The sequence below is a fragment of the Saccostrea echinata genome, unplaced genomic scaffold, assembly GCF_033153115.1.
Source record: "Saccostrea echinata isolate AGI-Se365-2 ecotype Australia unplaced genomic scaffold, CSIRO_AGI_Sech_v1 ptg000052l, whole genome shotgun sequence".
Taxonomy (NCBI): domain Eukaryota; kingdom Metazoa; phylum Mollusca; class Bivalvia; order Ostreida; family Ostreidae; genus Saccostrea; species Saccostrea echinata.
The window spans coordinates 16,322,432-16,337,133 of NW_026889801.1; the positions used below are offsets into that span (position 1 = coordinate 16,322,432).

The following is a 14,702-nucleotide window of genomic DNA, read 5'->3' on the forward strand; positions in this document are numbered from 1 at the left end:
TTTATGTGAATGGGGAAGATGTTGACCATTTAAAGGCCTTAAAAGGATTGCCAATCAGCTACTTGGTGTCAAATCCCATGAAGAAAAAAGTGACGCATTTGGGTGAAGTTGGAATAGGAAGTGGTTAAAGCAAACATGTACGTATTGTAATATAATTTAATAGATTACTTCTCTCTCTCTCTCTCTCTCTCTCATATATAACAAAAACTTTATTTATTTAGTCAATCTTTTAATACTTTATCATATGTGATATATACATGTAATTATATTTCATCAAATAACATCAATAATGCATGTACATTATATACTGGGATAATGCACTTTGACAAGAAAATGCTCTGTTATGAAATTGCAGATTAATGCCTATTCAAATTTAAAAGCATTCACTCAGGTTTTGTTTTTAATGCAAGGAAGAAAAAAATTTGAAAGCATTGCACAGACATACCATATTTGGTTAATCAAAGTAAATAAAGAAAGTTTAAATTTTCCAGATAAAATTTTAAAACGTTTGATTCTCTCAATAGCTCTTTCAACATGGACTCTGTGTTTAGCAATTTTCTTGGTAAGTAAAGCATCACTCTTGGACATTTGTTTTCCAATGGTTGAAAAGGGTGGTATGTTTAATTGCAGCCCACATTTCTCTACTTCCTCTTCAATGTTGAATCCTTTATCTGCCATGAGTCCATCTCCTTGGAGTAGGTAACCCTCATCCAACAAGTCTTTGAGCATGTCTTCAAACTTCGATTGAACAAAAATGTCCTTATCAGATATACCACCACTAAACAACATTGAAGCAAATGTAACTGAACCCCTTGGATCACACACTACTAAACCTTTCATAGTATTGCAGCTTTTATAGTCACTGTAGGTTTGTGATTGGGCCTTAAGAGATGATGGTTTGTTTATTTTTATTTCCGTACAGTCAAGAATACCAAAAGTTGTCGGAAATTCTTCTTTAAATTTGGATGGCATATTTTCTTTGATGACATTTCTATGAGGCCAGATGGAAAGCTCTCCAAATCTCAAAAACATATAATTGATCCAGTATGTAAAAATAACACTTGTTGTCTGTTTACTAATTTTAAATCTGAAAGCCATGTCAGAATAATGAAAATCGTGTCTCAATTTCATAATTGTTAAAAATAAATGATTTTTCAAATTCAATGTCATGACTTCTTTTGTTCTGTTAGTTGGAAACTGTATTGGGATAACTTGATCATTCGGTACCAAAAAAACATATACACCAAGGAACTGATCAGGTGTTAAACCTGTGTAATATTTGAATTGTTTTGCATCATGAATGATGACATCAACATTAAATTCCTGTGAAAGTTCAGCTTGCAATTTTACATTTCTCTTCTCTGTGTAGGTCTTCTGATGAAGTTGATCATATGCTCCATATACAGCCTGAAGTTTATCATTTAAGCTTTTATTTTCCTCCAAAAAATTCTTGTTTTCTGCGGCCAGTAGTAAAACATCCATAGGTTCAACCCCTGGAATAAATTGCAAATAAATATAGTTGGTTTTTTTTTCACTGATACTTCATGTAATTTTTTTTACAGGCATCCTTCTATGAGCCACATGTGCAAAAGACAGTGGATACAAAATGCGGAGATCTAAAATTACCCTATATCTGTCCAGTTTTACTACCAGATGAATATAAACATCTATCAGAATCTCTAGCAATAGACTTCAACGAAGCTTATAAAATTCAGGAAGAAACACAAGAACAGTATAATTCACAGAGATGGCAGTTAGAGAGCAAAAAACGCCTTACAGCATCAAAATTTTATGAAATATTACACAGAAAATCTATTTCTTTGAAGTATGTAAGAACTATTTTAGATCCAAAACCATTTAAGTCTACTTCCACCTCATATGGAATTGCAAATGAAAAGAAGGCCAGGGAAATGTATGTTAAAAGGTAGGGATTACATGTACATGACTGCGGACTGTGCATTAATCCGGAATTTCAATTTCTAGGGGCAACACCAGATGGAATAGTCTGTGACGGAGGTGTAAGTGGAATTATTGAAATAAAGTGCCCATACACTGCCAGAGATTTGACCATTGAAGAATCTCTCTCCCTCCCAAATTTTTGTTTACTTGAATCTGATGGAAAAATTTCTTTGAGAAAGTCTCATGCTTTCTATTTTCAAATTCAAGGACAACTATTGGTCACTGGAGTTACTTTTTGTGATTTTATTGTATTCACTCGAAAAGAATTACATGTTGAAAGAATACACCCTGATGTTGATTTTATGAAAGAACTTGGTTCAAATTTAAGTGAAATATACTTTCGTTACTTTCATGATTTAATTGAATAAACTGTTGTCTGCATTTATGTTGAATATTGTCTGCAATTCATAATTGGCATCCATGCACTTACATTTTTCCTCAGTTTGAGTGCATGTTGACAAACCAGTCATATGCTGAGTAGATTCATCATATTGTTCTTCATGGTTTTCATGATTTTCTAATTTACTGAAATTATAGAACAAAGATCACTGTAAAATTGATCTCTCAGCAAAATGTTTCACATATATCAACATAGAATTATAGGGCTAACTTTATTTAGACCATGAAGATATTAAACTACAAGTTTTATAAAAGTTAAAAGTTTGTTCAATAAATAGAGTTATAATTTTTCAAATTTAAATTTAAATTTCTTTTTATAAAATTTGCATGGGAATAATATATAATGATAAGTTTTTACCTTGACTGTTTGTTAAAGATTCCTCTGTTCTTTGGAGGGGGTCTTGATGGCTTGGGTGTGCTGCTACTGGTAGTCAGAGGAATGGGGTCAGGATATGTTGGTGTAGGACCACAGCCATTCATAAAGTGCTGCAATCAAATTAGCATGACTCTTAACAAACAAATTTTCATTTAAACACATATTCATAATGTTCTGCATATTTAAATTATCTTTATCAGTCCATAGATATAAGTGTAACATACTGGCTGAATAGGAACATTCCCAAACCATATGCAAAATTTTCACTTCTCAAGGTTTTATCATCTTATGATGTGAAGTGCATGTTAACCCCTTACACTATAGAACACATCCTAGTTAGACAGTAACCCCGGCATACACGTACGATATATTGCTGACATAACAGACGATGTTCAAAAACAGCAAAGGAAATTCTGGCTGATTTTGTTAACACTCTTCGTAACTTCTGTTAAAATCTTTTATCATAGTGTGGATTCATAGACTACATTCTGTAACAACATACCTTTGAGCAGACATAAGTGTTTTTCGTTATCCTGTCGACGTTAAGTTGTGTGTGTTAACGATTACATGCCTTGATCCACCGTCGACATTTGTCTAAATTTGTTTTGGGTTTAGGGAACGGGTAAAATATCACCCCCTCATTCCGACCCGGATACCGACTATCACTGTTACAAAGTCCGAAAGCACATCTTTTAACCATAATAATCTCTTTATATTGAAAATAAATATACTGTAGTAGTTTTGTTTGTCTAACCTTCCGCCATGCAACTTTTAGTGACGCTTACTCTACGTCATACATATTCTCTGATTGATCAGGTCAATTATCCCGGGAAAATTGGCGATTCGCGAATTGATTAGATTAACGAAGCCCAAACATCTTGATCTCCGCATATGTTTTACGCAGCATTGTTTCAGATGCGTCACAGTACCTTTCGATGCCGTCACAATTGAATACAATAATGTCACAGTTAAAATGACGTCAAATTGTGCTAAGAACTCCGCTATTTTTACATGGTATAGCATTTAGTCTTAAAAGTTTCTCCTTGATGATGTTTATCTACCTTTTTATTAAAAACTTAAAAATGCATGCAGTAGATTACCAGCTCATGCAACCGAGAGGAAATATGTTAGTTTCCTACATGTACCTAACTACACTGTAGTAGTTTTGTAATGTAACCCCCCCCCCCCTCCTTCCCTCCCCCATTTCCACGTGAAAACATTGTTGTATATTTAATAATAATTAAGCAAAAAATGAAGAGAAAATTCTTTCATTATATATAAATCATTCAATATTGAGACTCATAAACAGTACAAATGTCATTTGCTCATGTTTTATAAACCTACTGCGACTTACACTGTATGAAGTATCTTAGGTAAAATTTGAAGTTCTAATTTTGTGTTTCGATATGCCTCCTTTTCCCTTCAATGAAGGCTTCCTCAAATTTTCTTAATTTTTAAAAAGAAGAATGTATATTGCGTAATATAATTATCAAGGAGAAATGTTTGAAAATACAAACGTTACAATATACAACAGGAAACTGCATTAATTATCAAAAGAGTGGATAAACGGTAAGGAAATTAACTCTTCCAAGTATTGTCACACATAAGAGGAGATTTGCTAAAGGGGAAGTGACTCTTTCCAGTATTGCAAAAAAAAAAAAAAAAAAAAAAAAAAAAAAAAAAAAAAGAAAATAAAGTGCATTGCTTTATTTATCCCTAATTATTTGTAATATATGTATATATCATGAATAAAATACAAGATGAAGATAATAAAAAGAGATCGACCTCATAGAAATTTAAAAACTGTACAAATCAGTGAATTGGGCATTAAACAAGGATCTCTGGAAATAGAACTAGGCATCTCCTGTTAACCGGTCACACCCGCCGTGATTACAATGTATTGGTCAGGAAGACGGAACATATTGTAGTCAAATATAAATAAAAAGTAAAGCATAATATTTGATATGAAGCACGTCGTTGAATTACGACCCAATGATATGTTACAGCAAAGTCATTTTGACGACCACAGAATTTAAGAAATGCTGACTTTATACGATTAAGATGAAATCCCTTTAACATTATCCATTTATTGACAGGGTTCGGCCTCAGGCAAACAGTTTGGTTCTTGGGTCCGACAAAACGCATGTTGCCGAGAACATCGTCAATAAATGTTTTGTTATACCTTTTACTTTTTATTTTAACATAACATGATGTAAATTTTGTTTACCCGCACTGCGGTTTGAACTTGGTCAATTCCGTAAAGTTCTGTCGAACTCCAACGAATGCAAATAAGATACAGCTGACCCCGCCCACACTGTGACGTAAGCGGTCCAATATCTCATCAACAATATCTCGCTCGATTTATTTTTGACCGCTATGTAAAACATTGAAAATTTAAAAGGCTTTTTTTAGTATAGAATTTTATATGAAACATTTTTTAAAGGAATAACAACTTATATTTGGAAATAGTTTCTATGATATCTAGGAGCAATATTGCTCAACAATATTGTTTGTTATTTTATTTTTTTAAATAGAATTCTATAAATTTTACAAATAGACATTTATTACTTCTAGTTATTTTTAAATCTTCAAATTTTAAAGTGTATCTAACTTAAGCTATGTCACTTGCCGGGTTTAAAAAAAAAAAAGTTCTGTCAGAACCTTTAACTTCAAAACTATTTATTACAATTCCATTTTAATAGCAAATTTTAATTAGACAATGGAAATTATATACACTGTAACTTTAATTTAAAAACTGCACACAAAGTCATTACGAAAACAAAAGATTTATGGGGGACTATTTCTTGTGGTGGAAGGGTATTTAAATTTTTAATACCCCAAAATAGGGGCTTTCTTGAGTGCGTATTTATTTATTTACATGATTTGTTCAATGATGAATATTTTTCAAAATATTATACGAAAGATAAGATTATATTATTCGCCTTGATTACATCTGATAAGATATGATAAAGATTAAATTGTTACAATTTAAGTACAAAAAGGTCAAGTTTATGGTACCGTGCTCAAGAAGACACTGACCGCCAATTTTCCTAGCAATTTTGAAACATACGAGAACGTACCTAAAATATACATTCAAAAATATCCTTGATATAACTATTTTCCCGAGTGACATATCTTAAAGCATAATTAAATTACAAAAAGAACTTCTGAACAAAGTCTTATATATTTTGAAGTAAAACACATCTGAAATTTTACCCCATGTCTTAACATAAATATTCAAATTAACTACAAGGGTTGATCCAAAAGTTCGTGGAATTTCTGTCTAAAATTTTATTGTGACGTGATAAAAGCATACAAAATACATATCTATGAAATAGAGCCAATATGCAACTATACTGGAAAATTTCATCACACTCCCATTACCAAGAAGGTCACATGAGAAGTAATAAAGCCTTAGCAAAAACCATTCAAAAGTTATGGCCAAGGTTAAAGTAAGTCAAACTCCTATATATGTCAAAGTCAAAGTGGTTGGTATCCTAAGGAAGGTGATGTCACATGGATTACATATGTGAAGTATGAAAGCCTTAGCATCAAGCATTCAAAAGTTATGGCCAAGGTCAAAGTTTTTCAAAAGTAGGTCAAACTCCAAGGTCAAGGTCAAAGTGGTTGGTGTCCAAAGGAATGTCTTGTCACAAGGATAACATATGTGAAGTATGGAAACCCTAGTTTCAACCGTTCAAAAGTTATGGCCAAGATTAAAGTCAAAAGAAGGTCAAACTCCAAGTTCAAGTTCAAAAGGTCAAAATTGTTGGTATCCAAAGGAAGGCCTTGTCACAAAAAATACACTTGTGAAGTTTGAAAATCCCGAGCACCAACTGTTCAGAAGTTATGACCAAGGTTAAAATCTCATAAAAGTTTGCAAAAGTGGGTAATACTCCAAGGTGAAGGTCAAATATGATGGTACCCAAAGAAAGGTCTTGTCACAAGAAATACACATGTGAAAAATGAAAGTCATAGCTCCAACCAATCAAAAGTTATGCGCAAGGTTAAAGTTGACAACAGACAGACATACAAACAAACAGACAGGACAAAAACAATATACCCCTGGGATCTTTCGATCCATGGGCATAAAAACTAACATCTAAAATATTAAGAAACCGTAAAGGTTCAATGATGTTCAAAATTCTATATTTCTGCAATCACCCTTATAAATCTATTCATATTTTAGCATTTTATAGGACATTACTGTTAAATTTTGAATGAAAGAATCAAAACGTACAGGGATTTTTTTTTTTCCATTTTACTTCTACATGTATGAACACGAGTTTTTTTTTTTTTTTTTTTTTTTTTTTTTTTTTTTTTTTTTTTTTTAGTTAAGGTATTTCGTCTTCACGGAAGACCTTATAGTGATTCTACTGTTTCTTCTTCTTCTTCTTATTTTTCATTTTTATTTTTATTTGACCTTTTCAAATCGCGATATCTCAAAAACTACTCATTCATTTTCAGCTAAATTTTCAGGAATGATGTGTTATCTCATGCCATTTTGAAATATCGAAAAAGTTTGGAGAAAATTACGTCCGGTCAAGAATTAATACGATTTTTCAAGTTTTACACTAAAAATCTGGTCCGTGAATGTTCTCAGAAACTGTTAAAGGTTTTTGTTTTTGTTTGTATGTTGTTTAAAGTCCCTCTCGAGAATTTTTCACTCATATGGAGACTTTTAAAGGTAGGAGTCAGAAACTTTCAGGTATGATAGAATTTGGTTTGTAGATATGTGATGGAAAAATTTCATGTGTCGTCGACACTTCCGGTCGTCACAGGAAGTGATTTGAAAAGGTTATTTTTATTAACTTTTTTGTTTTTCATTATTTTTTTATGATATTGATAGGCTAAATAAAGAGTCTTACAAGAATGCTAAATATGTAATTTGTTTAAAAATTGATTAACCCATACTCTAAATATTTATCATTTTTTCAATTTTAAGCGATTGTGTTTGATAGCGTAATGGTTAGCATGTTGAATTTTCACGTGGGCGATCCGGATTCAATCCAAAGAATTTCCGAATTTTTCCTCACTTTTTTTGGGCTCAAATATAAGATTTTATCTTTAAAGGGGGGGGGGGGGGCTATGTCGCTCGACGTCAGAGCAGCCGTATTTGACGGCACAATATCAGCGTGTCTTTTTACTCTCTCATAAAGAGTTTGCAGTTGAATTTTGCACTAATAAACAAATATGTAATACATTACCGAATAATTTTATTCTGTTTTTTTCCGTATTTTTTCACTCTTAAAATACCACCGGTATGATATATCCGAATAATATTAGTTACAAACAACACAGAATGACATGTTGATCCAACAATAGTCTTATTTAAAATAAAAGGACTTCCGAATGAATCCTACACGTTTCTCACACGATTCTTGCACGAAAGTCGCACGTTTCTCACACGATTCTTGCACGAAAGTCGCACGTTTCTCACACGGTTCTTACACGAAAGTCGCACGTTTCTCACACGCTTCTCGCACGCTCGCTACACGGTTTGCAGAAACGCTTTGGAGCTTACACGAAACGCTGCACAGTTTACACGAAACGCTACACGGTTTGCACGAAACGCTGCACGGTTTACACGAAACGCTACACGGTTTGCACGAAACGAAAAGCGCACGAAAGTCACATGCTTTTTGGGGGGTAGTAGCACGTTTCAGGGTCTGTAGCTTTACATGTATATTCCTTTGTAAAGTATTTTTTTTTATTTGAGGGGTAAAAATTTAAATAAGCTTTGTTTTCTATTGTTAAGTATATAATTGTATAAATATAGCCCCTTCCCCTTCCACGGTTCTTATGGATATTAAATATATAGTTAACCATAAACGATGATTCCTTTTCATACTATGCAATATTAGGTCATATCTCTCCATAAGCACTGGAAGTTTGTGTAAAATTCAATAAAATATATTTAATATATGCAGGTATATAAGAATTACTTATTTTCAATACAAACCGCAAATATATATATATATATATATATATATATATATATATATATATATATATATATATATATATATATATATATATATATATATATATATATATATATATATATATATATATATATATTAATTGCAGCAAAATACCATTCTTAGACAAGTGCTGCTACTTGTTGACAAAAATTAATTATAGGTGAATCTGATTGAAAAACAGAATGATATAAATATTAAGAAAAAATCTTCCATGAAAATGAATAATTTTCGAAACCTGACGCAATATTAAAGTAAATAATTTTCATTACGAAGCAAGGATTACATTTGATGGTAGATGATCATCGATGCCAGTATGTATAAGTTAACTAGATAGTGCAAAAACAAGTAGTAAACTTAAAGTAGGTTACTGAAATTAATGGGATAAGCTACACCAATCATGTTAATAAATTAAAAAATGAATGAACTTTTAGTTGATAAACTTTTTCTGTCTTTTTTATTTTTTTTTAACGGAAGTAGAGAATTTCAGGTTGTTTCATCATAACGGAAGGCATAAGGTATCGAGACCAATACCAATAATTGTCCGTAAACTGAAACTTCCTGAAACGTAATATTATTGTTGTATTTTTCCATGTTGCAGAAACCATTAGAAAACAAACTCAATAGTTTCAGCATACGAAAACCCTACAGAAACTTGCTGAAACTATTATATAGTTTCTGCATGGCCAAACCATACAAGAAACCTCAACATCAAGTTTCCGCAAGGTTTCAGTATAAATCAGTTTTAAACTGCAATTTTCATCCAATGTCATCAAGATTAAAATGGCGAAATACACTACAGAGCAAAACTAATTATGAGTGGGCAATGCAAAGTAAACATCATCTGAACAATACAATTTTCAGTGAGACATATAAATTCAAACTTCTGAAATCTAAGATTTCAGAAAAAAAAATAAACAAAGACTGTACAATATTGTTTTAAAAGCCAAACAAGTGCAGGGCTGAATATTGAATTCAACATTGGGGAAAAATAACTTGCTAGTTGCAACATATTTTGGCATAAAGTATCTATAGGTTAAGGAAAGGGGGTTAGAATGGGGCTAAAGCAATCATAATTAATACAGTCATTGAAAGACTTCTTTACTCCATGATACCAGGCAGTCAAACTTTTGGCATGATTGTATTAAGCATTGTGCTCTTCATACAATATTGTGAAAATCGTTGCCTTAAGGTCAAGGGTTCAAATGGTAGAATGAGGTTCTTTAGATCATATAGTGAAAATGATTATAAATTCTTCAAAAATCTTTTTTCACTTTTCCTGTATATTTAGCTGACAATCTAAGTGCGTTATCATTAAAGCAATGGTGACTCTTCAAAAACTGTGGAATTTATTGCTTCAGGGATTCTGGTGCTTAAGGCGAGACTCTATTGGTTTTGTTCCGAAAGAACATTGAATATTCATATATTTTAGGGGTCATGGGGATTGGACGGGCGCTGTTGATCATAATGCAATGCATGCATTACTTATTTTAAAATCGTTTTCTCTATTCCTGATTATTAGGTAGACAAATCAAATGCTTGATTTTGATGAGCAAGAGTGCTTCTTCCAAAATTGTGAAATTAATAACCCCTTTTTCAGGAGCACTGGAGTAAAGCTAGGTTTTATCGATCTCAGGAGCACTGGAGTACACCGGGGTTCCATCGATCATATAGTGAGAATGCATTGACTCTTTAAAACATTTCTGCTTTATAATAATTATCCGAGATACTAAGTGCATGGATATAATAACCAACAGTGCTTCCTTCGACATCGTAAAATTTATTGCTCCTTAGGCTAGGGATTCTGGTGTTAAGTTGGGGCACATATGATCATATGCAGTGGCTGCAACGTTATTGTTGACAACTTACACGAAAGATCACCTTACACGAACAGTTCCGCACTATTAATGCACGATCAAATCTGTGACACGAACGATCCTTCACGCATACGATTTCTACATGCTACATGATCTCACACGATTGCATACGCAAACGCACGATTCTTCACTCAAAACAGGCAAACAAGCTAATTCAGAGAATTTGTGTCCCCCGCTTCGGGAAAAAAGAAGAGCATGCGCAGTGGGGGGGGGGGGGTCACACTGCCCCCCCCCCACCCCCCCCCCCTGTATTTGTAGAATTATTAAATGCATACATGTATATTGAAGCAAATTTAACAAAAGCCAATAGGGATATAAAGATTTGATTGCTTATTCTTTAACATGTGTACATAGAAGATTCTTTTTAATATATACAGAATATTTATCACACTGAATAATGATTTTATGAGTTTGTACACGCCAGACATAATAACTTTTTTATTTCACATGTTGAATAGTATCATTTAGTAAATCCAAAAAAAAAAGAAAAAAAAAATAAAAAAGAAAGAGAATTAAAGGGATTCAACCCTGGCCTCTCGTTTGCTAAGCGAGCATCATAACATTAGACCACAGAGACACTTGAATATACAAGAAATTAAATGCAAACATTAAGTCACATATAATGTTTATTTTCACGTTCGATATTGTCAAAATTTTAATCAATCATGGTGTATTATTTACCCTTTACTAAACAGTTCTAATATATATGTAATTAGAATATAAAGTCCGCCGACAGCCTGTATTATACGTAATTATTATAACACTCCACATGCCCCTGTGCTAAAAATAGTGCCAAGTGACTTTTAATACAATAAATAAATAAAATAAAAAACGGGATGCGTAGATAGAATAATCTATCTGTGTCTCGGGATGACCCTCACTACAGTTAGAATGCCCCCCACATACCCGTAATGTAGCAGAAAATTGCAGAATCGCTCCGAAACGATTTTGGAGAAAATTAAAGAAGTTGCATTGAAAATAACAGTCAAATTAATCATAACAAACCTTTTTGAGACTGTAAATACCTTTCATCTAAAAATTTAATCCATATAATGGAAGAATTCAACACTTTTTCACCGACGTTTTTTACTCGTTTCAAATTTACACACCATGTTGACATTCGGAACACTCGGGATTTTTCATAATATATGAACTGAGTTAGAGTTATCTCCCGTATTTTCCTCTGCTACATTGACAATACACGAAACACATTCTATCGTTAAACCGGGCGAGAGAGGCTATAGGGAGTTATGGTATAAAATTTCATTGCAAAAGCTAAATAGCTTCTTGAGATATGGCCCGGAAACAAAAGTGTTACACACAGACGGAATTTATGAATTTATGACCCTGAACTTTGACCTTTTGACCTCAAAATTTATAGAGGTCTTCCTTAGGCCACAGGGAGTTGTCATGTAAAATTTCATTACAAAAGCTCAAAGAATTCGCGAGGTATCGCGCGGAAACGAAATTGTTAAAACAGACAGAATTTATGAAGTTATGACCTTGACCTTCGACCTTTTGACCTCAAAATCAATACAGTTCGTCTTTAGGCGATAGGGAGTTGCTATGCAAAATTTCATTGCGAAAGCTCAAAGGGTTCTCGAGATATCGCGCGGAAACGAAAGTGTTACAGACAGACAGAAATACAGACGGACGGACGGACGGACGGACAGACAGACCCAAATTAATATCCCCCACTTTTAGTGAAAGCGGGGGACATATATTTAGGAGTGGCTTTCTAAAACCGAAATTAGGCTCAACAGTTACAAATAATTATTAATGCAATTTATCGACTTTAAAAAACTGAGAAGAAAACTTAGGAATGGATATTTTTGAAACTGATTAAGACTTTATAGTTATTTTAAATTACAAATAATTATTTATGAAATTCCCTGACTTCGTAGAGATGTAATTTATGATCGATTGCAACATGTTTTATGAGAATTGAGATGATATAAGTGCATTGGCCGTGAGTTTTTATTCCATTGGCTCTTATGATATGAAGTTAGGGGGATAAGATAAAAAAAAACCACATTGGCATATAATTAACCCATCTTTCCATTAGTGAATCTCTAAAATCAGTAATTAATTTACATTACATTCATCTGCAGAAATTTTAAAAATATAGTTAAGTGCCAGTGATAATATCCCAGACAACCATGTCGGTAACATTCGCCGACTAAATATTTATGTCAGCATTAAGAATTATTCAGATATACATTAATTGTTGATGTACTGATATAAAAATATCTTGACCAAACGTAGCAGTAAATATAATGAGCATTAATGTTCAGAAAAAAAAATTGCATATAATTGACCTCTCCTCGTCTTTTTCGTCGCTTTTGGAAAAAAAAACCACAGTCATCATATTATCAAAAAACTAGAAACAACACCTATTGATGTTAATAATATGGTTTCGTTCCTTGATATGTATCCTAAAACTTCAGATGCTATCGAATTAAAAGATGACTCTAGTTATGGCTTTAAAATCAAATATTCGTTTTTCATCAACATGTACCAATTTAGTATCAACTCTGCAACATCCAAACGAAGTTAAGCAAAAAATAGACAAAAAAATTGAATTAGGTCGAGTTGCAGGTCCTTTTGATCAAGTACCCCTGGAAAATTTTAGAATATCACCTTTAGGTATCGTTGCTAAAAAATACGGGGGTTGGCGCTTAATACACCATTTATCATTCCCCGAAGGAATAGTGTAAATGATTTTATTGACCCTGATTATTGTACGGTTCATTACACACCTTTCGATGAAGTATTACATATGATTGCAGCATTAGGAAAAAAACTCCCTTCTTGCAAAAATGGATGTCAAGTCAGCATTTCGTTTATTACCAGTACATCCTTCTGATCATGAATTATTAGGTTTTAAATTCAATAACAAATTTTATTATGATATTTGTTTACCTATTGGCTGATCTGCAATTTGTGCCCTTTGGGGAAAATTTGCTCATTTTTTACAGTGGGTAACTATTACAAAAACAGGCATAGAAACGATGAACCATTATCTAGATGATTTCATTTTCGCTGCTAAAAATTTCAAAGCATGTAAATTATTAATTACTATCTTTCAAAATACGTTATGAATTTTGAATTCCGCTAGCAGAGGAAAAAACTGTTGGTCCTAAGCATTTGTTGAAATTGACACAGAAAAAATGGTTATAGGTATACCAGAGGAAAAAACCATTGAACTTAAGAAAACTAATGAAACAATTTTGGGAAAATCTAAAATAAGATTAAAAGAGCTTCAGTCTTTAGTAGGTTCTCTGAATTTCTGCGCCAAAGACATCCCTGCAGCTCGTGCCTTTAATACGTCGTTTTTGTGATGCCATATGTGGTATTAAACATTCGTCTCATTTTATAAGGGTTAATGCTGGTATGAAGAGCTACCTACAAGTTTGATTAAGCTTCCTCCAATAATTCCACGGTACCTTTAATTTTTAAGAGATTAAGTGGCTTTTAAATTTTGAGCTTCATTTATACACAGACAGCACAGGAAATGCACAACTTTGCTGCGGCGTTTATTTACAAGGTCATTGGGCATATTTTCCGTGGTCCACCAAGTGGCAGGATTCAGACATAATATCTGATATAACTTTCTTAGAATAAGTTCCAATAGTCCTGGCAGTCCTGTTATTCAAAAATCATTTCCAAACTAAAAAAGAATAATGTTTCATACAGACAACATTGCTTTAGTGTCTATTCTGAATAGGAAGACATCTAAATCTAAAAGAGAAATGGAATTAGTGCGTCCTCTAGTGCCCCATTCAATGGTTAACAATATGTATTTTAATGCAAACATATTTGTGGTTGCAATAATTCAATCACTGATTCTATTTCCCGAAAACAGTGGAAAAAGATTCCGGGCTCGCACCAGAAGCGGACAAAGATTCTATACCCATCCCAGAAGATTTCACGAAGATGGTATTAGAGCTGAAATAGAGCATTTAACGCTTAAGTCTATTGTCCCTAAAACGAAACTACAGTACTCAAATATTTTAAAGATATTTTCTACTTTCAGATAGGACTACGGTTTAGATGATATTTGGGGTCCTCCCCTTTCTCACTTGTGTATATTCATCGCTCACCTGTCCC

At 32.9% G+C, this 14,702-nt stretch overlaps 1 protein-coding gene across 1 annotated transcript; it reads right to left on the bottom strand.

Annotated features, from left to right (window-relative positions):
* Window positions 1-356: 356 nt before the first annotated feature.
* On the bottom strand, window positions 357-2,442 carry LOC133203998 (uncharacterized). Its single transcript, XM_061339786.1, has 3 exons — window positions 2,390-2,442; window positions 446-1,493; window positions 357-363 (listed from the first exon to the last, which is right to left on the bottom strand). The coding sequence occupies exons 1-3, from the start codon at window positions 2,427-2,429 to the stop codon at window positions 357-359; spliced, it is 1,095 nt and encodes a 364-aa protein (XP_061195770.1). The 5' UTR covers window positions 2,430-2,442.
* Window positions 2,443-14,702: the final 12,260 nt, after the last annotated feature.